Consider the following 27856-nt stretch of genomic DNA (forward strand, 5'->3'; position numbering starts at 1 on the left):
CTGGGCTAAGGTGGAAGGAGGCCAGGAAGATGTCAAGTTTGGCCCTAACTTGCAGACTACAGGTAATTAGTCTTTAGGATGCCAAGTATGGCCTCTTCATTCCCTTCATCTTTCCAACATACCCATTGGCTTACACATGAGATTTCAGAGTTGACTCATTTCTGCATTTTCTTCTCTTCCAAAGCAGTGATTGAGTTGGAAGTTCCTGGTCCTATTAAAGAAGCCGTTTTGTAATTGAATGCTAATCCCGTCTCTTGTAAGATGATGTACTCCTGCAGCTAAGCCCATTGCTTCTGCTTATCACCATCACATCTGCATGCCCCAGCAAAGCAACTAGCAGTCATTACCTGTTTCTCACATGCATATTGGTAGACACAGCTGTTAAAAAGCTAATCATCTCTAACACACTGGCCTGTGAAGTCTGAGCTGCTGTCTTTTCCTGCTCACCACTTTTACTCTACAAAACAAACATGACAGCACTTCAGCTCTTGTCTATAGTTTGCATTGCCAACCCATTTTGGCAGGGCCACACCACTCCTTCCCAAGACCTGCTCATTTCTGCACACAGGTATTCTTACAATGTTGGCCATGACTGCCTCTGCCAACAATTCAGGGGGAAAGAATTTATTTTTCTACATTTTTGTCATTATGGTTGTCAGGCTTTTCAAAAGACTGGTTAAAAGTACACTTTCAGTTCCTCTGAACTGGATATTTACAAGTGGCTTTGTGCAGCTAGTGCTGTGATAAGTAGCCTCCGAGGCAGGGAAAACCATTACATTAAAAACTTTTTGATGCAATTAGCTCAACTCAGAAATGGAGCAGCAATTATGTCATCACTAATTTTCTTATTTTCAGGTGCAAACCTGTTTCAATTATGCATTTCTCTGTGAGGTGTTTTAGAACTGCACAGAAGCTGTAATATATTGGTGGTATAGAAAATGTAGTTTTAGACTTGATTACAGTATGATTCAAATCTCAGCTGTCCTCCAAAGCCTTCATGATCTTGGTAATGGCTCCTGCCATGCAGTAATTTTGGCAGTAATCTTTAAAAGCCTACAGTGAGCCTCTGAAGGTATTGCGGTTTGTGTTTTTCTAATGTTGTTCCCCCAGCCCTGCCAGGAAGCCGTTTGGTAAGGATGCCTGTGTACCCATCACCAGCTGAGGGGTGGCAGAAGATTTCAACAGGATGATAAAGGTGATTTCACAGACGTTTGTTACCATGGGACCTGGCATTCAATAGGACAATCCTTTGTTTTCTGTCTGGGACTTTAGCAGAGTTTTTTTATACACAGATGTTTCTTGCCTGAGCCTTGGGGCAATTTTCTAGTTAACAAACTGAGTTTGCTGTACCAACTTCTCCAGCAAAAAGTCCTGCAGGATTAGCGTGCTTAGCACACATGGAGACTCCATGTCCCAGGCACAGCCTGGAGCACTGCTGACACCCATGCTAGCTCCTAGCTGAAGTCCACGTTGACATGGACATAACCACGATTGTGTTTCTTAGCTGGGAAACAGCTGAGAGGGAAGAGGAACCATGTGGGTTTGGAGGAGCAAGGCTGGGGAGAACCTCAGGATGCAACAAAGTTGCTCGGTTGGAAGAAAATGGTTTCTCAGAGCTGTGAATCAGTCCGGGGCCCTACTGGAATGCTCCAAAAGACTTCAGCTGAGCAAGATGAGAGGATTCCAGTGTTGCTACAGGCAAGGATGACTCAAAGGGAAAGGCATGGTGTGGCTCCATGGGCGGAGGAGAGTGCTCCCCTCCAAGAAAGCAGCAGAGGGTTTTTTTGTTGCTACTGTAAGCTGGGCCGAGTTACCTGTTGTTTTCATTGGACTGAAGCGGAAAGGTTGCTTTGAGACACCTAATGAGCAAGGTGGCAGCTGGGAGGCAGCACCAACCTAACAAATATCTGCTGTTCCCTGTCACCATCCAAGTGCTTGGCCTCCATCAGGTCCCTCCTCCTCTAGTCCCTACAGCTTTTCTAAAACCTCCTGCTCCTGCAGGTTGCTACCGCTGGCACTGGGATGAGCATCTCCAGGGCAGAGCTTTCGCTTTGGTGCTTGAGCCTCACCCAGGAGAGCTGGTTCTGGTCTGCCGGGGCAAGCAAGGAGCAACGAGAGCAAGGCAAGGGACAGCATGAGTCACAGAGACATACTGAATTGCCCACAGCAGTCTGAGAGTGCTCATCTGTGGCAAATGAAACCCAGTCCTTTAGTTTTGTATTTTTTTTTCACACTGAAAAATACCTAGAGTAGCCACTTTTGTGTAAGTCGAGCATAACCTAGGTCCTGGGCAATGTGCCTGACTCACCAGCTCAGCTTCTGCTCTCTGCTGGAGATCTTTGTGCCGTTATTAAGAGATTTAAACACATAATGGCATAGATAGGGGGTTTTGTCCTAAAATGAGGAAAATACATTCTGTGTATTTGCTTTTACTTTTCTATATTCATCTTCTTATAAGATTATTTTCAATGACCTTATTTAGAACCAAATGGTCCCTGTAGCATTTCCCTACCAAAATACGTGTTTTCCTGCCCAACACTTTGTCACTTGTTAGCTCTAGCTTTGCCCATAATGGCCTCAGTCATGCAAGCATCAATGCTGGTATAAAGTCTATATTTGCTCTTCCCTAGAAGAACATTTTCAAAATTATTTAAAACAGCTGACCATTTTTCCCCACAAAGAGTTAATGCACATTTTAATAGTGACCAGAAATATCCAGAGTAGCAGAAGATCCTAGAAAAAGAATAAAAGAGTGGGATGCAGGTGACGGAGACAAGGGATATGGAAATCTGTCCAAAATCCATGGGAGGGAGAGGTACGGAGGGAGGTGTATATAACAGCACTTTCAGGTGCTAGAGGCAAATGTGCACATTTCTCTAGCCCCATAATCTTCACAGAGCAGATGATTGGTTTTGCCCATGCTTACTCTAAGGCTCTGCTTTAAGCAGCAGTAGGATTTCTGTGGGCAAGTCAGGACATCTCAAAGGACATCTCTGTAAGTATAAACAAAGACTGTCAAATGCTTTCTTGACACCAGTTGCATTTCTGAGGAGTGTCTGCCCTTGAGATCTGTTACCAGGTAAGAATCGGGCCCCACATGGCTTGTTGGGTTGACATGGAGCTGGTTTCCCCCAGTCAGTTCCTCTGTTCTTTCTGGGACAGTTTTGTGAACCGTCTTGTCCAAGGAAGGGCATGCATCCCTGCTCCATTATCTCAGGAAGGCAGATGTCTTCTCTCCTAGTACCTCTCCTTCATCACAGGCTCTGGAGAAGGTGTTCCTCAGTAGTTCTTGGCAGTGCTCTATCACTTGGGTTTTCTCCTGCGACTGTCCCAAAACATTGCCTTGCATCCTGCCTTGTCCATGCAAGAAGGTTATACTGGGAGGAAGAAACACGAATTTAAATGGAAGTAGTTATAACAATATTATTTTCCACAGTCCACTGCAAAAAGCATTAGATGTAGTGGCTCAGGGATGTTTTTAGCCTGAACAGCTCAGCCCAGCTCTCCCCTTTCTCATCTTGACTTTGACATTGGCCATTTCTTCTCTGTCCTTTGGAGCTGCAAATGCTTCAGATCTAGATTCATGCCTAAGACTTTGCCCAGAAATGAAAGGTCCGTATCTCTGACTATCCCTGCTCAGAAAATCATGAGAAAACCCATCTTATTTTTTCCAGGGCTCACCCAACACTGTCCTCTGTGAGTGTCACCAGGGTTTGCTTCCACTTTCTAGTTCAAGAACCTCCCGTGCATCGCAGCTTTACTCTGATCCGATATAAAAACTCACGCCTCTGGGAGATCACCTTTCTCAACCACAACATATTTTCTTTAGACACCTGCGGTTTATATATTGACTTTGGATTTGTGTGTATATTTGTAATAATCTTCCTTAAAAATACAAACAGTTTAAAAAGCTGTTAGCTTCCAGTTTTCTTTCATATGGTGCTTTTTTAAGGGCAGGTGTGATGAGAAGTGAACACCAAGAGGTGTTTGAACACTAAGAAGTGCTTAAACCCTCTGGTAAACATTGGCTGCATTCAGTAGGTATAATAAATTTAATCCCTAAAACAATAGGTATTTTTTGTTCTGAGCTAGAAACTTACTTTTTTTAAGCAAAAAGCTGTTCATCCACATATGTTAAGTGGTAAGTGACTTCCTACCGAATGTGGCCAGAGACCTGCTTAGTCAGTTATCCCCTCTCCCATGCAATGTGCCCATAAATTGCAAGAATCAGAGAAAGTTTGAGGGTTGAGGGAACTCTGGAGGTCTCAGACCACCAGGTGTGCACCGAAGGTCTCCAAGGATGGTGATACCCCTCCACTTCTCTGTCCCCTGTCTAGCAGCTCCACTGCTTTCAGCATGAATTTTTTCCCTTGTATCCAACTGGAATTCTCCCCCCTTTCCCAAGGAGTATTGTTGGTTGTTCCCCAGCCACAGGACCTCTTGGTCAGAAATAAAAAATAATCATTTTAAACTGTTATATGTTAAGAAAGGATTTTTAGCCTTAGTTAAATACTAAAATAGTTTTTAAGGTTCCACCCGCAAAATTTTTTACATATATTGGATATAAACTTTCCTGTGTCTGTTTAATAAAGCCAAATCCATCACAGGAACTCTGTGCATCTTCCCAAGAGATGCCCTTGTAACCTTTCAATCTGTAACAAGGGAAAATTTTTCAGAACTAGCATTTTCTGAGAAAAGAAAACAAGACAACAGACCCAGTGGTCCCTAAGATTTCCAGGTAAGCCTTTTTTTTGTAAATACTAAGAAAAGAGGTCCATGTCAAAATGCTCAGTTCAAGGCATGAAAGGGTCATTTTAAGACGCATCTGCTGAAATCCAGTGACTGCATTGCAGAAGGATACTGGCACAGCCAGGCTGATCCACAAAAGAGAAATACTTCTCTCCAATTCTCCCAAACTGCCCCAAAAGAGGCAACATACCTACAAGTGGCAAATTCCATGGAAAAGCAATATTTCTTTACTGATTCCCAGCCCAAATCTAAGTGCATACACCAGAGGGGTAACCCAAAAATATGGGTATTTAATTAAACTTTAATCAAATTTTACCCTGTTTGGTCCTCGTCATCATTTTGTTGTGCTCAGGACACAAATGCAAGGGCTGGTGCAGGAACAGGATAGTCATGACTTGCGGTCAGTGATTTGTTTGGGAGTGGTTTTCTTGCAGAAACAAGCCCCTGGGACTGGAGGTGCTCTTACTGATTAATATCCCTGTAAAGACTCAGCTGTGGGGCACAGGGTGGTGGTGGTGAGGCTAATAAATGCATTCATTTCTAGAGGAACAACGTGCTCTATTTTCAAAGACATAAGTGGGTAGGTAAGACCAGTTAGCATAACTGGAAAAAAATAAACCATTACAGCTGCAGGAGCACTGTCAAATATTGTAACTGTGGCATCCAGACCCTTTCTGAGCCTGGGATGTGTTTGTGAAATCATGGCAGCTGGTAATTAGGCCAGGTAGTGATTCCCATTCCCAAAGATCTGAGCTGCTTCGTCTCTGAAGCCCTCATCATGACAGGTCTTCATTCAACCAAGAGTGAGGATGAAAACCAAAAGGTTTTGTTGAATAGTCTGGTCTCACAGACAAAGCGGTGGAGATCTTCTGCAGGTGTGATTGGTTCCCAACAACCAGTCAGGAAGCCGGAGTGTGTTTCTCCAGGTGGAGGTGAGACCTGCTTCCCAAACCCACAGGCATCTCCTGGACAGCACAAGGGACACATGCTCACACCCCTGTGCTGCAACATCTTGGAAAGGCTATCCCAGGCAGCCATTTCCACCCACTGCCTACTCTTCTCCCCTGCTTTTTCAGGAGGTGGTCCTCTAGCACAGAAGCTATATCTCCTCATTGCAGTCAGGTCTGGGTTTGAAAAGCAAAAACACTGGCTGCAGGTGACTGGCAGGAAGGTGGGTGAAGGCACAAAGTTTTCTGCAATGTCTTATCAGCCTGTCTATCAACCCATCAGGGGCCCTATCAAGCCAAGCACATGGAAGCAGTACTGAATGCTGTTGACTTTGGCCAACGATGGCACCCGTGGCTCAGACTGTCTGCATTAGCAGAACCTGTTCCCAAAGTAAGCTGCTGGGATGAATTGGCTGGCATCCACCTGTGCCAGCAGGTACCTTGTAAAATACCACACATGGCCACCCACCAGCGCAGAGACCTCCTGGGAGCATCACAAAGATGAACCAGCTGCTGGCCCCTGGCAGGGAGGAGGTGGCAGCTACTTGGTCTTCCTGGAGCTGGGGAGCAATGATGCTTCTTGCTGGGGGAAGCAGGGCATGATCCAGCTCAGGTTGAAACCAGGGACGCTGTGGACAGAGCAGAGCTGACAGGCTTTCCCAGCCATTTGCAAGGTTCAGGCTCTTCTGCCAAAACCCCTCTAAGCTCACTCATTCCCTTCAGCTTTCTCTCTCAGAAGGCCATATGCAAGTCATACGCACCCTCAGCAAGTTTGCCAGTGACACCAAGCTGTCTGGTGCAGTCGACATGCTGGAGGGAAGGGATGCCATCCAGAGGGACCTTAACAGGCTTGAGAGGTGGGCCCGTGTGAACTTCATGAAGTTCAACAAGGCCAAGTGCAAGGTCCTGCACATGGGTCGGGGCAATCCCAAGCACAATTACAGGCTGGGGGAGAATGGGTTGAGACCAGCCCAGAGGAGAAGAACTTGGGGATGTTGGTTGACAAGAAGCTCAGCATGACCTGGCAATGTGCGCTCGCAGCCCAGAAAGCCAACAGTATCCTGGGCTGCATCAAAAGAAGTGTGACCAGCAGGTTGAGGGAGGTGATTCTCCCCCTCTACTCTGCTCTTGTGAGACCCCACCTGGAGCACTGCGTTCAGCTCTGGGGCCCCCAACATAAGAAGGACGTTGGAGCGAGTCCAGAGGCGGGCCACAAAGATGATCAGAGGGCTGGAGCACCTCTCCTACGAAGACAGGCTGAAAGAGTTGGGGTTGTTCAGCCTGGAGAAGAGAAGGTTCCCGAGAGACTTTATAGCAGCCTTCTGGTACTTAAAGGGGGCCTCCAGGAAAGATGGGGTGGGACTCTTTATGAGGGAGTGTAGTGATAGGACGAGGAGTAATGGTTTTAAACTGCAAAAGGGTAGATTTAGATTAGATGTAAGGAAGAAGTTCTTCACTGTGAGGGTGGTGAGGCACTGGAACAGGTTGCCCAGAGAGGCTGTGAATGCCCCATTCCTGGAAGTGTTTAAGGCCAGGTTGGATGGGCCTTTGAGCAACCTGGTCTGGTGGAAGATGTCCCTGCCCATGGCAGGGGGGGTTGGGCCTAGACGATCTTTAAGGTCCCTTCCAACCCAAACCATTCTATGATTCTATGAAGTCATGGCTGCTGCTGCTGGTGCTGAGAACTCACAGTAACCTGAAAGTCAACTACAACCCTAAGATATAAGTGCTTTCTCCATGCAAGGCAACTCTGTACCACTTCTGGAGAAGCAGCACTAAGTACCTCAGTCCAGACCTGTGTGTACAGCTTTTCCCCTGCTGCCTTGGGGAAACATCCAGAAAAGCCAGTTGCAGGAGGACTTCCAGCACTTGTTACTAGTAGCCATGATTTCCAAGCTGGAAACACCCAACAGGCAGTAGCATGGACTGAGGCCTTGCTCATGCCCCCCACCCCAAGTGACCCAGAGGAGGATGAAAGGAGTGTGTCAGTCACAACGAAGCCCAGTGGATGAAGCCCACCAGGTGAAGCATGCTTGGTCTGCCATGCCTAGAAAGTGTGGGAAATGGAGGGAAGGGGGGGAGCTGGGGATTCCCATAGCAGGACGAACACCCTGGAGATGCCAGTCCATCTGCATCACAGAGGAAAAGCTGGGATTTCTCCTGTTTTAAGTGCTCCAGACCAAGGGAGCAGGACATTTTGGATATATTTGGAGACACTTCTAGGTTTTTATCAGGGGCTGGTGTTTCTCTGTTTTCCCTGTCCCAGGGGCCTGGATTGCTGCAGCTGTGTCTTTCCTCTTGGTCTTCTGTCCAGCAGCTATACAGTCTGTGCTGGGCTGAGATCTTCAAGTCCAGCTGTGGCCTCTGCTCTCTCGAGGCATCCCAACTTGCTCAGTCCTTCCTGAGCTAATCGCCTAGTGCCATCTGCTGTCTGACCCAACACCATCAAAGGGTGGTGGCCATGCTCCTGGCCACCTCAGTCCTCAACCTTACTTGCAAAAAGAGCTGGACCAGGTAGCCCACTTCCAAGCTCGAGTGGTCCCCACTGTGCCATGCCTAGTAAAGAGCTGAATGTGTCATCACTGTGTCATCACTACTTCATCACATAAGACTGTTATATTTTCTTCTTTTTTTTAGTTGAGTAATACCAGAAGCTGTGTATTGGGAGAGGCACCCAGAAGAGGGAGATCTCTAGCCTCAGGAGTTTTCCAGGCTCAGCTGGACCAAGCCACAGCTGGCCTGAGACAGTGCTGGTGATGGACCCACTACAGCCAGGTTGGGCTATGGACAGCCCCCTACTCCAGCAAGCCTACTGAGATTCAGTGTATTTTAGGTAACAATGCTAAAGCTGACTACAAATGTAAAAAGATTTCCCTCTATTAACTTAATACAGAGTTTCTTTGTCTAAAGTGCCTACACTCTCCCCATCCTAAGGGGTAGAGGAAGGTGCAGGACAAAAATCTATGCATGTTTTATCCACTGTCCCAAGCTGCAACCTCCTGTTAAGCTGCTGCTTGGAAAAGTGTCCGGGTTTCGTGTGCTCAGGTCTTGGATGCCACCTCCTGGCTTTCCCACTGTACTGTGCATCTCATTAATGCGCTGTGACTCAACACAGACTGGGAGGACCTTTCCCATCACCCTATCAGAAATAACAAAGCCACGTAAAGCCTTAGTGGTTCAGAGCAGCTTTTATTCTCTGAGGCTCTGACCTGATCCCATGTATTTTTGACTCAGGATGGAGGTAATTCTTCTATCTAATAAGCCTCCAGCCACCTGCTCATCATTAACGATATTACGGGCTTTTGTGCAGGATCCCATTGCAGCAGCACCTTGACTTCAAAGTCCCCCTGGGCTGTGATCCATTGTTTTGGGGCTGGGCCCTGGTACCTCTCACCTTTCACCAACAGTTATTGTGCAGGGTGTCTTTTGTCCCTACAAACTTATATGACTGCTGTGCAGTCTGTTATGTATCACCTGTGTCTTTCCGTGCTCACCGTTTGGGGTATTGGGATGCCGTTTCCAAGTCTCTACAGACTTCTTGCTGGGTTGGGGAATAATTTAACAAGTGGGTGGTTGGCAGGGGGATAGCAAAAGGATTTTTGGAGCTGTAAGACAGTGTGTTGATACCCAAGCCCAGCAGGTAAGCAAAACTCATGAGAGGGGGCACTGTGCAATGAAACCCAAGATAAGGAGCAGACAGCATGCTTTCTCCTCCCCTCTTGGTCTCCATCATTTCCTAGCTCTTTCTACCCTCCTGGTGACATTTCCGGCCGGGTAACCATACTTGTACACCCGCCAGCCAAGCCTGCCTCTTCCAGAGGTGTGCTACCAAGTTCATCCATCATCAAGCAGCTTGGCTATTCATTTTATTTGGCCACGTGCTGCAGCTGGGCTGGGGCTCCACAGACCTGGTACACGCAATGCTCCCTGACCGCAGCAGACCTGCTCCTCATCCCCACAGGGCTGGGGATCCCCATTTGCCATGGAAATCCTAGCAACGTTACGTGAACGCAGCTTCTTGGAAGTCAGCTGGGTGCGGTAGCTGCTAAAGCCTGATGCAGCATGGATCTGGGGCTGAGACATCGCCTCATGGTTGGCCATTAATGTCTGCCCAATGGACAAACAACTAAGAGGACATCGGTGGTCTTCAAAATGGTCTTCAACCATGAAAGGCTTCAGCCTGAGGGAGGAGGAATGCCTTGGGGAAAGGAGATGGTGACAGAGGCTCTTCTCCCTGCGCTGCCAGTGCAGACCAGCAGATGGAAGTTGCTGGGGTTTGCAAAAGCCATTTTGATCCTTTGCAGAAGCCGTTTGAATCACTTTTCATCTCATATGCCGTAGAAATGGCTGAAGGCACCAGATCATGCATCCTGCACAACTGAGCTGCGTCTGGGTATCCTTAATCATCACCAAAGGCATGCAGGACCATGAGGAGATCATCAGCACCGCGAGGCACTCCTGACCTTGGAGACAGGAGGTCTGTGGTCTCTTGTGATCAGCAGGTCCCTGGATGAATGCAGGTGTTAGATGCCCTCCTCCTTCCCTATGTCTCTGGTTTCAAGCAGGGACTGAGTTTTGCATCTGGCCTCCCTGAAGATGCCCTGGCTTGCTGTAAGCGTGTCTAATCATTTCAAAGCGGCAGCTTGTCCAGCACGGCCGTGCTGAAAGGCCTTTTTGCGTCAGAACAGCTGGATTTTTCTATTTCCAAAGTGCTCCTTGCTGCAGTACCTGGACCATGTGCCATGGCAGAGCACAGCGCTTTTGGGAGAAAATGGTCTGAAAGCTCCCAGATTGATTTTTTTTTTCCCCCCACCTTCAAAACAAGGAAAAGAGAGGAGGAGTTTCCAGTAAAATGTAAAATGAAAGCGTGCCAAAACCAGCCTTTTCCCTATTTCTTCTTCTTCCAGCCCCAATTCCATCCCCTCTCTTTTCTGGCAGCTTTTTCCTACAGCCACTACCCAACAGGTGCAGCCAGCACCACGGACGAAAGCACCTGGGTGCCAGCAACCTGCGCCCTTTTTCCTGGGCAATGCCATCAGGCTGTGCCCCATCCAGACCTGCTCTCCACCCCGGAGCTTCATCCCACCCACAGACCGGGGACATTCCCCATCCCTAAATAGCTGCCCAAAGAGCGTCTCTTCGAACAGGACACAAGTGGGAGCAGCCTGGGAAGGGCAGGGCCATCGCACACACAGACAAGCAGACACGGATGGACAGAGGCAGCAAGCGCACATGTGTGTGCACACACACGCCTGCGCCATGTCACACCAGCCAGGGAGGGGGATGCCCGGGGACCCTCGGAGCAGACGTGACCTACTTTAGCTCCGAGGCGAGCCGTGTTGCGTGGGTCCCAGTGTAAAAGCTTAATAGAGCCGAGCATAAATTATTCATTGCCTGGCCATGTTAATGCATGTGCTAAAGGCTTTTTTTTTTAAAAAAAAAAAAAAAATCTCCTCTATAATTTAAAGCCTTACACGCTCCCATCACCAGGCCCCGACTGCTCTCCGGGGTGTTTCCGCTTGGGTGAGCAGAGCTGCAAGATGTGGATGGACCCGGCAGGGGAGAGCTGGCCCAGCAGAAGAAGCTGGGAGTCAGGCAGGAGCTGGGATTCAGCGAGGAACCCTGGACTGTGGGTTGGGGAGATCCCATGGGGAACAGGCTGGCAGGGCTGCTCTGGCTCAGGCAGCCTGTGGTCCACAGCGAGTCACTTCCCAGAGCTGCAGAGCTCAGCTGAGCCCGTTCCCAGGAACAGTGGCCAGCAGGGTTATTTTTAGACCTGCCTTTCGCTTTTTCTTGTGTTGGTTTGTTGTGGGTTTTTTTTCCCCCTGCTCCTCGCCTTTGCTCAGCACTGCCCTTGAAGCCCTGGGGAGAGAGGAAAACACTGATCCCCGGGGTAGGAAGCTGCACAGGAGGGCTCTAGGAGCCGCCCCCTCCCCATCACAGGGACTCACCGAGCTGAGCTGCAGGGAGCCCTTTGGCACAGCAGGGAGACCCCACCCAGGCCACCCCACCGGGATTTAAGCAAGCTCTTTCCAGTGCGGCCACAGGCAGCTCCCACTGTAACATCCAGCCCTGCTTTCATCCCACCAGGACAACCCCCCCCTCCACATCTGCGGTTCCCAGAGCTGCTTTAGCAGGTACAGATAAGGCCACAAAAAGATGGCAGCAGCCCCAGCCGGGCCACCCTGCACCAGAGGAGGAGCTGGGCAGGCACATGGCAATGCTGCAGCCGCAGAGGATGTTTCCCTTCTAAGGACATCTCTCCTCACTGCATCCCTGGCAGAAGAGAAGTGCTGGCAAGGAGGAGAGGCCCTCAGCCTCCACAGGCACTTGACAGGGGCGGGGGAAGAAACACAAACACCCAAAAAAGCACATGGTTGCCCTCTCAGAGGCCTCCAGAAGAGCTCAGCATCAACAGTCCCTTTCCAACACATGCCTGCGCAGGCAAGGACTTGCTCTTCTACGGGGGGGGGGGGGGGGGGGGGGGGGGGGGGGGGGAGATGCCCCAACCCTGCTCATGGTCCTCAGCAACATCCCGGACCAGGCTGCATCCTTCCAGGCACGGCTGGGGGACCCAGGCAGGGAGGGTAACACCAAGCCTGAAGCATCCCAACCCAGCCCCAGAAGAAAACACAACGGACCACAGAAAAAGAGTCACAGCAGCCTCTGGGTATATTTTTTTGTTGTCATTGCATTTCATATATTATCCAGTTTCACATTCTCATAGGATCAGCAATTATATAGCAACTTATTCTCAAATCTTTTAATACAAGCGAGACAGCCATGGTCATATAATACTTAAAGCACTTCAATACCAAGCAATAAGATGCTAAAACAAAAATTGCACAATTTCTTGTTTACTATGCCTGACTGAATCATTGTTACAGAAGACAACCCTTCTCTTTCAAGCTTTTAACTAAACATTAACTTATCTTACAGGATTACAATTTCTCTTTAATAATAATAATAATTAATTGCACACAAACACACAAGAAATTCTTTATGATGCATAAATATTTCCTTATTACACATGGTACAAAAATACTCGTACTTTTTTTTTGTTCGGTATTCCCATAAGGATGGCTGATTATTTGGCAGGACTGGATGCTCTCCAATCAGAAAGATGTGGAAAAAAGTTAGATATTTTACAGCTGTTCTATATATAGAGGTCTGAAGAAAAAAATAACAATATAATAACCCTGACTTTAAAACCAGAGAAGAATGGATGAGAACAGAAACCCAGTGCATCATACTTGGAAGAAAGAAAAAAAAAAAGAAACATTTTTCAAATTTTTCTGGTTGTACTGGGAAGGGGAGGGCAGAGGTGGGAGAAGGGGTGAGACAAGGACAGTTAGTATTTCTCAAAGCCAAGTCTTCACCAAAGCAAGATGATAACCTTGATGGATCAATCCATTGGGCCAAGACCTGTTGCTAACGGTTACACAAACGCTAGAACAAACAAACTTACACTCACACATACACAAGTTAAGTGTTTTAATTCATGCCAGAAAACATGCAAAACCCATTGCCTTTCGTTTCCTTCAGCCGAGCTACCGGGGCAGGGTGAGCTCGGGGAAGTCCAGGACCAAGCGCCCCCCCCCCAGCTGGGTTTCGGCACAGCCGGACAGCGAAGCTCAGTCAGGGAGGATGTCCCGGGAATGGAGGGAGGGAGGGATGGAAGGATGGATGGAGGCAGCACACAGCCCATGGCAGGGGCCACGGCAGCTTCACAGTCTGGGGACAGGGGATGCTGGCAGCCCCAGGGTGGGGTGGGGGGCAGCGCACAGGGGCCAGGCGCCTTGTCCGCTGGCCACAAACCAAACTGAGAGGAGTCTGAGCGATCATCCCTGGCACTTCCCTCCATGGAGAGGCAGGGAGGAGGAACACAAGCCGAGGAGAGACGCTGTGGAAGAGGAGCAGCGGTGAGTGGGGCTGGCTGGATCTGCTCCCCAAGCAGCACCCACAGGTCCTTCCCCACCCTGGGGCTTGGTGGGTCTCCCTACTCCCACCAGGGTGGATTTGGCTCCATCACCCATCCATGTAACCCAACCACATCCTTGGGTGGATGCAGGAGGCTGAGCCTGAGCTCCTATCCCTCCTCCCCACAAGAGCCCAGGGACAAGCAGGACAAGGACCCAGCTCCAAGAGTAATTAATTACTTACTAACGAACTAACAAAACTGACGAGACTTCCATCCTTGTTGGGTAGCTTCAGAGGGAGGATACCAGCGCATCTGGAAAAGAAAGCCATGCCACAGGTCCATGATCTAGGATTATCTCAACCAGAGCCCAAACCTTCAGCTCCTTCAGGCCATGTACTCCACTGAGTAAGGATGTCTCCAGCATGGGAAAGGAGGCTCCAGGGTGAGCCCCAAACACTGAGTAGCATCCCAACCTGGGGCTGCACCATGCCAGCACTACCCAGCATGCCAGACAGCTCTGATGGCTCATACCAGGACAGGGACCCAGCCAGGCCCTCCCTTAAGGAGGATGGCAGGATCCCACATGTCTAAGAAGGAAGCTAGCATCCCATCTCAGGGCTTGCCTCAACATCTCAAGTACTTTCTGCCTATTGGCATAACCAGAAGACAGCCCCCAAATTCACACCCATGCCTGGCCCCAGCTCACTACAACACACAGACCACCACCATTCAAGCTAGGAAAGCTCCTCACCACCAAGCTGTCTATGAAGTTTACCACTGGAGAAGTGTGCACAAGGAGGGGCTGTTCCCCCCCCAGCATGCTCCCATTCCCCCACGCCCCCCAAGTTTACATCTTTCTCCCCAATCAGGCTCAGGCAGGGCAGAGAAGGCTTGCTTTGGGCATGCAGCACCCCGAGGTGGTGGCCGCTCTGCCCTCAGCCAGCAGAAGGAGGCATCTCAAGACCACACATTTAAACCAGACAACCTCTACATGACACATATGGGGTAAGAACCAGCTCATCCACCACAGAAGAGACCCATGAAGTTTTCTAAGCCACAACCCAGCCATCAGAAGAGGCTCCAGGCAGACCACATCATGGGAAGAACTTGGTAGAGCTGCAAACCAGCAAGACTTGCAGGCTTTCCTGGCAGGTCATTGCTGCCACATCTACTGCTCAGGCCTGCTCCCTGCTGAGGGAGGACTGCTGGATGGGAACCCAACTAACAGACATGGGAACAGTAACTGAACAGTCACTTCCCAGCCTGTCAGTAGATGCAGCAAGCTGGCAATGTCCAGCAGAATAGCATCAGACATCCAGATACTCCCATTTCATCTGCAAGACTGGTACATCAGGCTGGGCTGAGTTAGCAGCTTCATGCCTGACAGCAGTAGGAGAGGAGCCTGTGCCACTTGACTGAACACAGATCCAGCAGCAGGAGCAGCTCGTGGAGCTCGGTCCTGCTGCTGTTTGCAGAGGGAGCTAGCTGAAACACAGCAGCCATCCCACCAGCTGGGGAGGGAGGAGAGTGGGGAGGAGAGCACAGCCTCAGTGCAGACAGGCATCAAGAGCAGCAGGTACGCTCAGGGGTCTGGGTACCAGCAGAATGATAGACTTTGCTCTAAGATGGGTAGAAAAGAGGCAGAAAACTCCCTAGAGCCCAGCATGAACTGTTCCCCTTCCCAGACCATTCCAGCAAGGTTGTCCCTTTGCCTGAACAAGTCTGGCTAGATGCTCCCCTCCCAAGCACATGCACCACTCTAGGGCCAGAGGGAAAAACAACAGTATTCCCAGGCCAGCTCCCACCCTCATGCATGGCATTGTCTCAAGAGGGAGCCTTGATCAAGGACAGGCAGACTTTCTTAAAGCAAGGTCCCAGGTCATTTGGGCAAAGGAAGAGTTGCAGCCACAGCCAAAGCATTTACTTTGGCAGAGGCTTTACAGCTCATCTAACCCCTACATAGCTATGCACAGCAAGGGCGATCCTGCCAGCCTCTTTCTAACAGGGCTCTTGCCAGAGTCGGGTCTCCCCTACAGGCTGTAAGCATGCAAGAGACAGCAAGAAAGCCACTCCAGGTTGAGATGACAGTTAGCAATGAGGAGGAAACAGGAGCTAGCTATTTTCTAACTACCTAGCAGGCAGCATGCCACCCAACTGATGCAGTGGATGATACATGCAATGCAAGTCTTGCTGCAAAGTTATCCAGGAGTAGAGATGCAGACCTGTGTCCCCAACCACAGCTGCATCAGCTTTCCAGAAGCTGCACACAAGTCTTCAGAAGAGACAGAGCTGAAGACCAGGACACCCAGAGACTCAGTGACAGCCCTTGCATTACTCTCCAAGCTAGGCACATCCTCAGTGGGTACCTTCAAACCCTACACCCTTTACCCCCGTAAAAAGCAAAAGCCTGACACCCGACAGAGGTGCAAAGCCAGAGGTTTTGCATTCACTCCTTCATGCAGAGACACGCAGCAAATTGCCAACACCTTGACACTGCAGCCTCCATACAGGAGCTGGAGGGGACCATAAGCCCATACCTCCCAGAAAGCACAGCTGCCTGCAGTGGCCACGTCCTCCCTCCACCAGCACAAGGGCTGTGATGCCAGTAACTGAACAGCCCCAAGCATGAGCTCAGGGGCCTCAAGTCCCTCTTCTTGTGCCAGCTCCTACAAGATTAGGTCTGCTGGATCCCAGGCTTCTGTTCAGGCACCAGCACCACACTTGAGGTAACTGTCTGTAGCCAGGTACACTGGGCTGGTCAGACTCCTTGCCAGACACCTTCATGAGGCAAGTGGGTGCCACCAACTCAGCTCCCAGCTGGCCTCATAGCTTACTCCATGACACAGCAGCCAGGTGCATCCTAGTCAGTCCAGCCTTGGACGGAGGGAATTGAGGGCATAGACATTACCAAGACCCTTCTCCCCAGGGAAGGGTCCCATCTAGTGCCATGACCAAAGTGCTATCTTGGTGCCACACACACAATGCCTTCAATTCTCCATTAGCCTGTGAGAGGGACCTTGCTAAGCTGCACCCCTGCTCCCCAGCCTGGGGCCACTGCGCTGCTCTGGGGCACAGTTATCTCCTTGCACTGACACAGACCAGGAAGGCTCGCAGCCCGGTGCGGGCAGCATCACCACTGACACCTTATGGGGCCACCACAGCAGCTGCCAGTGCAAGGACAGGGCTTACTTGCTCCCCCTCAGCCCTGTCACCAGGAGGTGCTTGCTCAGCAGATCCACATCTCCTCAGCAGCCAGCAGTCCTCCTCCCTGGCCAGTGTCTCCCACTCCAGCAGCCCTCCCCCCCACAGCTGGAAGTAGTTTCCTCCTGCCCAGCAGCAACAGGGAACTCCCCCTGCATTCACAAGGCTGCTTAACCCCGAGAGCTGCCTCCATCCCACACCAGGCTCAGCACAAGCAGCCCACCTGTAAGCAAGCACAGCAGCTGCACACATGCAAGACCCCACTACCCAAACCTGGTGGCTCTCCATCCCCTCCTCAGGGGGTCTGAGACAGCTTCTGCCCCACATGCACACCCCATGCCTGGCCAGAGCCTCCAGCACCTCCAGTTTCAAGAGAAATGCTGCTTTTCTCCTACAAAAACACATGCTGTTTGTAGCTCTGGCACTAATAAACCTCCACTTCTGATGGACCAGCTCTCCTTGCCTTCCTCCTGGAGGTCTCTGATGCTCATACACACAAACCCAACCAGCCTGACTCACAGTGGCCCCACCTGCCAGTAGCACAGCCCTGCAGCCAGAGGGGCTCAGCCTGGAGGCTGGCAGGAGCTCTTGCGGATGCAATGATCCTGGGTACAAGCCAAGGCTCTGACATGTTGGCAGGGTGAGGAAATGACCTGCCAGGTCTTTCAGCCCACAGAAAGAGTACGGGCTTGATGGGATGAAGCAGGAAGACCCCCTCATTAGGGCAGACATTTCTGAAACCAGCAGAAAGCACTGGAAGAACCAGATTGGAGGCAGCAGCTAGCCAAGAGGATGTGCTCTTCAGGACAATGGCACATGCCAAGGTGGTTTTGTCTCCACATCCCTCACTATGTCTCAGGCACCTTGCTTCTGCCAGGGAGTAGAGAGGTTCTGCAAACAGCGGACTCCTGGAGCCATCTGGAAGAGGAGATCAGCACTACAAGAGACTCTAACATCCCAAGAGGACTGCAACCCAGCAGGCCAAGCCAAAGCACTTCCCTGTAGGGAGCAAATTTCTCTGAGGGCTTTTGGAAGATCCATTATCTCTCAAAATACTATGTCTGTCAAGGAGGAAGCTGAGAAAGAGTGAATGGAGACATCCAACACTGGGCAAGGAACACAGAGCAAGGGAGGCTTTTACTGGAAGAGACGCAGTTGTTTCTGGAGCTGCATTAGCTCACAGTTGGAAAGAAGTCTGGCCACACCACTGCAAATATCTCCTGCTCGCCTGCCTGTAGGGACAAGACGGACACTGCCAGCCAATTGCAGCCAGCCTCGTGCTGCCGCGTTCAACATCTGTCCCAGAAAAAAACTGGAGAAGAGAAATTTGTGCCTCTGCCTGCCACCTTCCAGAGGCCAGGTGAAACATCCAGAAGTGAACAGCCCCTCCCTTGCTGCAGCACAAGACCAGTGCTACCTAAAAATCACAAAGAAAGAATAAATGGGGCAGATAAACACCCCATCAGCACTTCACTCCCCTTGTCAAGTCCTCCACTGTGTCTCCCAGTTACCCTCAGAATTTAAATTTCCTATCTTGCTCACCATCCATACGGAGAGCAATTCCTTCAGCAGGAAAAAGAGGGGGGGTAGGGAGGACTGAATACACAGACCCATCCTCAAGCCACCTTTAGCTTGGATGGCCTGCTTTTCATCCTCAATTGCTTCTAGGCCTGCTTATCTTTGCTCTGCAGTCAGCCCCAGCATCTTGTGGAGCTCAGAGCTATCCCTACAATGAGAATGGACCCAGCCACCTCCCCAGGTACCAGAAAGGCTCCCTGTGCAGGCAGGGACAAAGCACTCCATTGTACTCCTGGGAGCTGGTAAGGCCCCAACCAGCATGTCCAAGAGCTGCATCTAGTTACCAGCTGCTGACATGCAGAGTGGCATCTTCAATTGCGCTGCTGAGACAGCCTCACCTCAACAAGCCACAAACTTCACGGCCACCACTTTCCCCCAGACTGCGGGTCACTGGGTGCAAGCCTTGAGCAGACTACACTGGTGGCTGGCAAGAGCTGCTCTGCTCCAGCTGCTGGGAACACAACTCAGGGCAGGCAAGGACAGCCTGCAAAGGTGCACCCAGAAGGCACTAACATCATCCATTATCTCTGGACACACGCTTCCAGCCTCAGCAGCAGGCACTTCACCCAAGCCACCCACTTCCAGGGTCCTTCAGGGGGCTGGGTTGAAGAGATGAGCATCCAAACACTTGCATGCTGTGTAAGACACAAGCAGCTCAGCCCACCACCAAGAAAACCTAGTTGAAGTTGAATCAAGCACACACATCTCCCCAAGCAGCTATGGTGAGGGAGAACTGGAAGATCAGCACATCATCTCACACCACATTGAGGAGCATGCACAACACGACAGACGCTGATCCATCCTGTTGCTTAGAAGGAGTGTTTTAACAGGCATCCATCCAATGCCCCCTGGGCCTGGAGGCAGCTTATGCTACAGGTCATGGAGATATACCCATCTCACAGACCACAGCAAACAAGCATTTCTCCTTTTCCCAGAATGGAAACAAATTGTGCTGCTTTCCTTTGGGTTGAGCTAACCAGGGAGAGCCAGTGCTGGCCACAGGTAAGTCACTTCTGATGGTGTCTCGGGCCAGTTCACTCATCAGGTGTGATTTAGCAAGAATGGCTGCTCAGCAGGTACCTGGAGGAGCTAAGAACATCTTCTGCCTGCTTTTCACTGGCTAGGAGGAAACAGCTGGCTTAGGGAGAGCTTGCTCAGGGCTGCTCAGCCAGCACTAAGTTACTGGAGGTTAAGACGACACCATAACCATGGAGGTCTTGAAGAGTGCTTCATACCTCCAGGAAGGATGGAGATCGTCCTGAAAAAATTATCCTGGAAAGTCCTACACGACAGCCCCAACAAACAGGCAACAAGTTATTAGGCACAGAAAATCCATTGCTGTCTCCAGCCTCCCAGCCCAGGGAAGGTCTATCAGAGCTTAGCTGCCACAAGACAAAGTTCAGGAGATTTTGCAGATGGGACCATGCAGTGCGTCCAGAGGCCAGTGGTGCAAAGGCAGGATCCCTGTTGTCCAGCAGATCCACTGTGGTGGTCATTGCTTGGTTCTCCAGGGCTCAGCCAGGCTGGTGGCACCCAGGTTGTCACATGCCCACCAAACAGCAGCATCCCAACAGAAGGCAGTACTCAAAGAGGAGCACAGCACCTGAGCCCACCCTAGCAGATCTTCCCCACATTCCCAGTTCTCTAGGGTCAGCACCAGATCACAGCCACTGGGATCTGCCTCATGTCCATCCACAACAGCAGCCACCACTCAGGAGATCCAACTTGCTCTGAGCCAGCCCAGGTGCCAAACAAGAGGGAAAGGGGTTTTTTTTGAACACTGACCTCTCCTTCCATCAATGGGCTCTGCCTTAACTCAGTGCTGGGAAGCCTCAGGGTCCCACTAGGCTCTCACACCACCACCACATAGCCATGATCCAGGACTGCTCCTTCTACCCACCACTCGCTTGGACAGGTCCCAGCTTCAGAGGCCCACCTCCACCATCTCCTCAAAGCCTCCAGACAAAGCTGCTGCCAGCAGCAGCAACACAGATGCTCTGAGGGCAGCTTGGGCAGCCCACCCCCAAAGGGATTGGCATCTGTGAGCTTTTGGCCCATGACCTGCTCCCTGCCTTGGAAGCATCTACCACAGACAGTCTCCTGGGCTCTGGGTACCCAACACATCAGCCTAGTCTCCTACAAGCACCATGTGGTAACCACCACCAGCCTCACTCACGTTCTTATGAAACAATCCTGCATCCAGCCCCTGCTTTCCAGGGCAAGTCCTGCCCCTCAGGGGTGCTGCCACAGCTGAAAGCATCCCTTTGCAGAAGAGCTCCAGGAGCATTGATAGCCCCTGGTGTCTCCTACTGCCCACTCAAAGCCCAGCTTAGAGGTGCTCCAAAACAAGTGGTTTCACATTAGAGACGCAATGCAGCCCAACTCCATCACATAGGCAATAGATGAAACTGTTCACCAGGTCCAAGTGGAACAAGACAAGCTGTATCACTGTCTCTATGCTTGTGGCAAGCTCTCCCCATCTTCCCAGGGGACCAACTCTGCACATCTTTGCACCTCACAGTCTTCCAAGGGCAAGGGCAGACCTGGGCCCCCATCTTTGACGACTGCTTTCCCCAGCATCACTTCCACAAAGAGGAAAAAAGTCTACCCAGAGCCACTGCAAGGAGAAGTGAGCCAGGACTCTGGTTCCTTCAGTTAGAGCTGACCACAGCAACCATCCTCCCTGCCAACCAGTCCCAAGCCAGGCCACCTTCCCTCTTCCCAAGCTCCCAGTTTCCTACGCCGCTCCCATCTCTCCCAGACTGCCGATTCCCTTCATTATGGCTCACAAGACCTGTGTCCTGCCTGTGATTTCAGGCTGCAAGAGAGAAGCCAAGCTCCAGGTAGGAACTTGCTCCATTTCCAGTAACTGGAGAGGAAAGAGGTGAGATTAGACCCATGATTAAGGGCAGGGTCTGTCCCGGTATGCAATTCTGGAACAAAGTGACCGGCAAGTGCTGTTGTCTAACGTGCCCGCTAGAATTTAGTCGTGTGCTATCACTATCACGTCACTCACCTCCCCCACCGTGTGCCAGGAGTGAGGTCAAGGTGTATTTCTGGTTGCCCTCGAAGGGTCATGGTTGGGGAGAAACCAGGTTTCTTTCACACCAAGTGGCAGGGTTGTCTCTGCCCCTGGCTCAACCGGGCTGCTCCCCTCCCACCAGCAGGACCTGGCTGAGCCTGGCTCAGCTGGGGGGAGTTGATGTAAGATGGTGCCATGCTGTGTGCGCCATGTCATGTGCTGCCAAGTTGGAGATGTGGGTTAGAAAGAAGGCCTGGTATCTCATTCCCCAGGCTCTGGTGGGTGGGTAGCGTGAGGCCCATGCACTGGGTTGCCAAGGAGATACAGGCTACAGAGATGGGCAGAAGCTTGCAAATCCCATGGTGCACCTTGGAGGAGAGATGGTTACCTTACCAGTCTTTCCAGACGTGGCTGCCATCATGCTTAACACTTCTAGGAATGGAGCTGTAGTACAGCCACTCCACTAGCTGCAATAAGGCATCACTAGGGTGTCCCATCTCCAGGGACAGCTCTGAGCTTCAGGGCTAGCCTGCGCTGGCATCATGGCTGGAGTTCACTAGGGACATCAAAGGAGGGATTTGAGAGAGGGTGGGAGGGAAGGCAGATGGGACAATCTTAAAGTCAGTGGAGTCCCCACAGGTAGAGGCTCTTCGCAGTGCAGGGTCAGGCCACAGTCACATCTACAGCAGCCTGATGCCTGCCAGGAGCATCACCATGGCACAGCAGCTCAGCAGTGCCGGGAGCAGCAGCCATCAGTCTCGTCTGCAAGCAGCTTACCGACAGCTCCCAGCACGCGAGCTGAGGCCGGGCCAGCCTCATGCCATCTCCTGCCCCTCATCACTTCTGCCAGCCCTCTGGGCAGCTCTTCAGGAGGTTGCATAGGTGCATCGCAGAGGGCGGCCACCTCCTCTCCTGCTCGCTACCAGACTTGAACACAGAGCTGCGAGAGGATGAGCACTTCAAGTTTACACCTTTTGCAACAAGCTCTCAGTTTAGCTACAGCCTCCAACTTCATGCCTGCTTCAAGACTGATTGCTACAGAGCTACTACAGCTCTGGCTGTCCCCATGAACGTCCTCCAACCAACACCAGTCTCAGAAGGAAGAAATGCAGCTGTCCTGGAGAACAACTCATGTGCCCACCACCCTGCCAGCAAGGCAAACCAGCCCCTGCCAGTGAGTGCAGAGGGCTCAGCACGCCAAGACTGAGGTTACAGCTTTTGGCCCAGTTTGTGAGCAAAAGTCATCTCACTGACTTGCTCCACCCTGCCTTGGCTCTGCAAGGGAGAGGGCTCCAGCCTAGAGACCAGGCAGCTCAGAGCTGCCAGCCTGAGTAATGTTTAACCCCATAAAACTTTATTGGTAACATATACCACGCCAGAATGTCTCCCTGCGAGGTCACCGCTGGCTCAAGCACAACACAGCAAGGAGCTGCTCGGCCCGCCCAGCTGGTCTTCAGAAGATAGCTGGGTGCAGCCATGGCCATGGGCCTGGAGGGGCTACACTGGCTCCCTAAGGCTTAGGGGTACATCACCACTTAGGGACTTCTTTGGGTAGGGAGTTCTACCTATGCAGGGAGCTCCCTGGAGACTCAGGGTCATTCTTCAGGCCAAAATACCTCTTTGAAAGCTAGCAGCTTGCCAACTGGAGGGCAGGAACTAAGACTAAGAGGGAAAAGATCTGACTGAAGGCCTCCTTGATACCCTCCACTTCTGGGGAGCAGAGTTTTTCTCCCCCACCACAAAGCTTTGGTGTCTAACCCTTACACTCAGGGTCCCCACACAGTCACTGATGACCATCCTTGAATGATTTCACCTCCCTCAATCACCTCAGCCAGGCCAGAGGGGTTTTTCTCTGGTCCTCCCTGCCAGGGGCAATTCAATCAGCAACAGCCCTTGGCTCCATCACCCTACACACAAGGGGTAGGGAAAGGAAGACATCTGCTCTTCCGGGCTACCCAGGAGCAGAGCATGCTCCTGTAGAATTGTGGGCACCATTAGTAACTTTTGGAGAACACCAGCAAGCACAACCCTCCCAGTGAAGGACCAGCCTGGCTCTGGAGGCCCTTGGAAGAATGAGCCAGTGCCTGGTCCTCACATACTTCTTGCCTACCCCACAGGAGCTTCAGCCCAACACTAGCTCATCAGTAGAAGGGCAAAAGCAGCAGAGGCCTGCAGGCGTGAGGGGCAGGACAGACAAGCCTAGACAGGCCAGGAGCCTGCATCCCCTCTGTTGCCTCCATATTGCATTTGGGAAACAAGCTTGGGTTGAAGCTGGGCAGTTAGAGTCAAGATGCTTGCAGGAAGCAAGAAGATGCCAAAGGGCCAGCTGAGCTGATCATCAGCCAGGTGGATGAGGTGAGGGGACACAGCTTTTCTTCCTCTCAATTTAAGCAGGGAAGAGTGGAGCTAAACACCCTGCTTGGCAGGGCAGAGAGCAGAGGTTAAGCCCCAATGCTTTGAGGTCTAAGCCCAGAGTCCCACTGCCCTAGTCCCCCATGGCACTACTACAGGAGCAGAGACCAAAGCAGGCAGAGCACAGCTGGCTGGTAACACCAAGCAGGGCAGGGGCTCCAACCTGGAATTAGGACACTACTTCTGTCTTGGCTTTCCCTTTCCATGGTTTCAGGGACTTCATGCTCAGCAGGGGTGTTGGTCTCAGTACATTAAAGCATTCCAGTTTCAGACCAGTACAGGCATCCCTACACCTCCAGCTCTCAGCAAGCATACCCTGGGACACCGGGCAGCTAGCTGCATCACCACCAGCATTTCCAGAGGCTTGTACAGAGTCACTCTCTCTAGCCTGCACCCAGGGTGGCTAACACCACTGCCCCATCAGAGTTCCTCACTGTGGCAAGGCTCTGATTGCTCATCTCCTGCAGGACATCCTCCTCCAGCTTCAAAAGTATTTGAGTCACTTGGCCCAAGGGGGTCCCAGCTGAGCCCCTCAGCTTCAGCACTGAGCTAAGCCTGTTGCCTTTGCTCTGACTTCAAGGAGGACATTTCATAGCTATTTTACTTGCTGGCAGGAAGCATTTCCTCACAGTAGTCCCACAACACTGCTCTCTGGCCACAGGGAGCAGCAAAGCCAGACACAAGTCAAGCCCTGACTTTCTCCCATCTGCTTGCCTCTTGCAGGGGAGCAGGCTGGACCTGCAGGGTCAGAAATCATCTTCCAGCTCTGACTGCTCTCAGCCACATAGACCTCTCCCCTGCAGTTTGCATGGGGCTGGGCCCCCCGCCCTCCCCAATACACTTCAGCCAGGAGGAGGCTTTGCCCAGGAGCCAAGGTGCAGAGGCCGGGGTTAAACCAGCCAAGCAGAGACCCACAGGAGCAAGCACCAGGGCAGGGGAGAGAGGAGAGCCCAGTTCCTGGCACAGGACATGGGGAGTGACTCACCTGAGCGTGAAGAGCAGCAGCCGCCGCAGCGGCTGCCGGGTACGTGAAGGCGGCATGGGGGATGGCAGGGGTTAGCTCCGTGGTGTACAGTGGGTAAGGAGCCCACGCTTCTGGGGACGCTGGAATAAGAGCCGCTCCAGTCAGGTCATCTAGACAGGAGGAGACAAGGTGACAGCATCTCAGTTGCTGGCCCCAACAGCCTGTTTCAGGGACAGGCTCTGGATTTCCAACCCCAAACTAAAGCTTTGCACTGCCATCTCAGCGAGGTATGAAATACAGCACCCCTGCAGCATCTCTGTGATCAGCTGCTCCTCTGGCCTCCCAGCCTTGCCAAGAGAGGCAGGAACATGCTCCATCACTGCTCAGTGCCCCACACAGGCTTTGAGCAGGCTGGTTCACACACACAGCACAGGGCTGGTGCCACAGGATGGCAGGACAGAAAGACAGGGCGCTCAGCACCATGTTTCAGGCTGCCCAACAAGCCTCAGCAGGGCTGCTCACCCCACCAGGCTATGCTGAGGGTGCATGGCACAGGACTCAACCTTTCTGTTTCACACCCAGGGATGGTTTAGAGGACTTAAAGTATCACTTGAGCTACCAAAGCCAACTCTGCTCTCCCAACACTTCTAGTGTTGGCCAGAAGCCTTACCAGATGCCTGTTATTATTCTGCAACCCTAACATGCTGGCCTTCCTGCACCAGGCAGATTTCAACAAGAGCATACAGGGGTATGGTTTCCTTTCTGCCCTCACAGCATTCCCAGGGTTAGGCATCTCCCAGGTTGGACCAGCCATGACCTCAGAGTCCCTCCCAGCATACTCACAGGGGTCCCGTGCAATGAAGTGTGCGCCCAAGGCAGGGTGGATATTGGTGGGGTTTGGCGTGGCCATCAGCTTGCTCTTGGCCATCTTTGTGTTGGCTTTAGCAAACTCTAACCGCAAGGTCTGGGGGTTCTCCGGGTCAAAGCGGATGCCCTGTCACAGAAAAAAAGCACAGGAATCTCTGAGGTGAGGTTTCCAGTCCAAGCACAGGCTGTGTCTATTCATGAAGCAACCAGGGAAACAAGGCCATCATGCTGCAGTCACATGCTCAGATTTTTGTCACCTCACTGCAACACTCAAGCTCCCACATGCTTGTATTTCTATGTTTAGCTGGCTTAGGACCACTGCTTCCAACATGAGGGACACAGGTTTGTTCCTTATGTGCAGTTCACCAACCAGCATAGCAGTGATGGCTACCAACACTGGACAGGAAAGATCTGTCTGCTGGAGCTGGGATAACCCCATCTACACTGGAACTCCTATCTATACTGTGGTGCTGCTACATCTACTGCCAGCCTGGGCAGAGACACTAGTACATGCCCCAGTGCCCAAGGCAAGGTCTACAGCAGAGCAGAACCAGATCAGCATGTCTTGCTGCCTAGATCCCACTAAATTCTGCAGGCCCACATGGGATGGAGATCATTTTGGGCATGCCTGCCATGTTGACCATCCTCCGGTCTTTTTTTGAGCTGCAGAAGTTTGGAAGTGCCATGAATGTGCTAAAGAGCCTGTACCAGATAGCTTTGACCCTGCCTCATGCCCTGCTATAGAAACAGCAGCACAGGAAGGCTGGTTTCCTTCCTTCCTGAAGGAAGTACCTTCTGGCTGCAGAGGTCCTGGACAAGGACCTGCTCTGCTGAACTGCCACACACTTTTCATCAAGGCATCTGGTAAGTGAGGCTTTCACAAGGCCACTAGCACCAAGCAAGCCCCATGGCCACAGGACAGACCAGCTTTGCAATGAGCCTGCTTCACTACCCACATACCCTGATGAGCTCAGCCTAAAACCTCAAAGCTGATGCTAAATGCAAGTTGACCTCCACATGCCTCATTAAAGCATTACAGTGCATCATCTGGGTATCACCATATGCCTGTATATGCCTGGGAACCACCTATGCCCCCAACACCTCTTCTCATCTGTTTGCTAAGGTTGGTTCCCCAGAGAAGACCTGCCAGCTTCAGGTACTCCAAGTCAAGCTAGGATGAGCTCCCACCTCAGTGCAGACAGCAGGAGGAAAAGCTCCTCCAAGAGTAGCTCTGGCTATACATCAACACACATAGGTAATCCACACTCATTTGAACAAGGTGGGGGTGTCTCAGTCCACAACTGTTCCCCATAAAGGGGGGGAGCACTTAATGGATAAGGAACAGGATTCACAGCCTGGTTCCTGTTATCAGAGACCAACTGTTGAGTAAGGAGGTACATGCTGACTCGAGAAAGAAGTAGCCATTCTTTCCCCACACTGAGAAGCCCTGGAGCAGTCCTCCAGTGGTCAGAAGCCACACCTACACCAAGTGTGGTACAGTTTGCATCCATTTGCTCAGGCTGATGTCAGCCTTAAAGAAGCTCACCTGCTTCCCTGGTGGGATGCTGCAGGACCATTTAGCTTCCATACTCAAGGGCACAGCTGTGACACCCTGACCCTTCTTACACTACAGACAAGCCAAGCAACACTAGCCCACAGCTCCAGGTCTAGCTACAGCAGGGCATACGGCCCCCAGCACTTCCAGCACACCAGGTACTCACGTTCAAGGCGTTCTTTGCTGCTTCAGCACCAGCCCGGCTGTCAAAGGTCACAAAACCAACTGGCTAAAAGAAATAATGCCGATTTCAGTTTGGAAGCCTCTTCCAGCTTCTCAGACTACCCTGCCACCCCCTCTGCCCCAGACAGCTTACAGCAAGCAGGAGAGACCATCTAAAGCTGCAGAGGGCCTTCAAGCAGAGCTTGAAGCATCTTGGGTCATCAGCCCAAGATTCCTGCTCTGTGTCTGCTCTCGTCACACCAAAATGCTTTGGCATTCCTACGCATGGGGGCACTGCTCGCCCTGGTAGCCACCAGCAAAGGTACCCCTTGCCCACAAGGGGAACTACTGCCTTGATTAGGATGGGACTGGGGAATGTTTCTGGCAGCTCTGGGTTTGAGGCTGAAGCATCAGGTTTCACCCAGCACATGTAGCCCTGGGCAGCAATAGAGGATATGGAGCCATTCAGCACATGCTG

The 27856-nt window shown here is 51.5% G+C and overlaps 1 protein-coding gene across 1 annotated transcript in view; it reads right to left on the reverse strand.

Moving 5' to 3' along the window:
* Positions 1-12345: 12345 nt before the first annotated feature.
* Positions 12346-27856, reverse strand: part of RBPMS2 (RNA binding protein, mRNA processing factor 2) — a 30060-nt gene continuing 14549 nt past the window's right edge. The window contains exons 4-8 of the mRNA XM_069797682.1: positions 27383-27445; positions 25638-25788; positions 24816-24964; positions 13860-13929; positions 12346-13599 (exon numbers count right to left, since the gene is read on the reverse strand). Coding sequence (XP_069653783.1) covers positions 13867-13929; positions 24816-24964; positions 25638-25788; positions 27383-27445 — 426 coding nt within the window. The 3' untranslated portion in view covers positions 12346-13599; positions 13860-13866. The remainder of the gene's footprint in view (positions 13600-13859; positions 13930-24815; positions 24965-25637; positions 25789-27382; positions 27446-27856) is intronic.

Source organism: Haliaeetus albicilla, chromosome 12 (assembly GCF_947461875.1).
Source record: "Haliaeetus albicilla chromosome 12, bHalAlb1.1, whole genome shotgun sequence".
NCBI lineage: Eukaryota > Metazoa > Chordata > Aves > Accipitriformes > Accipitridae > Haliaeetus > Haliaeetus albicilla.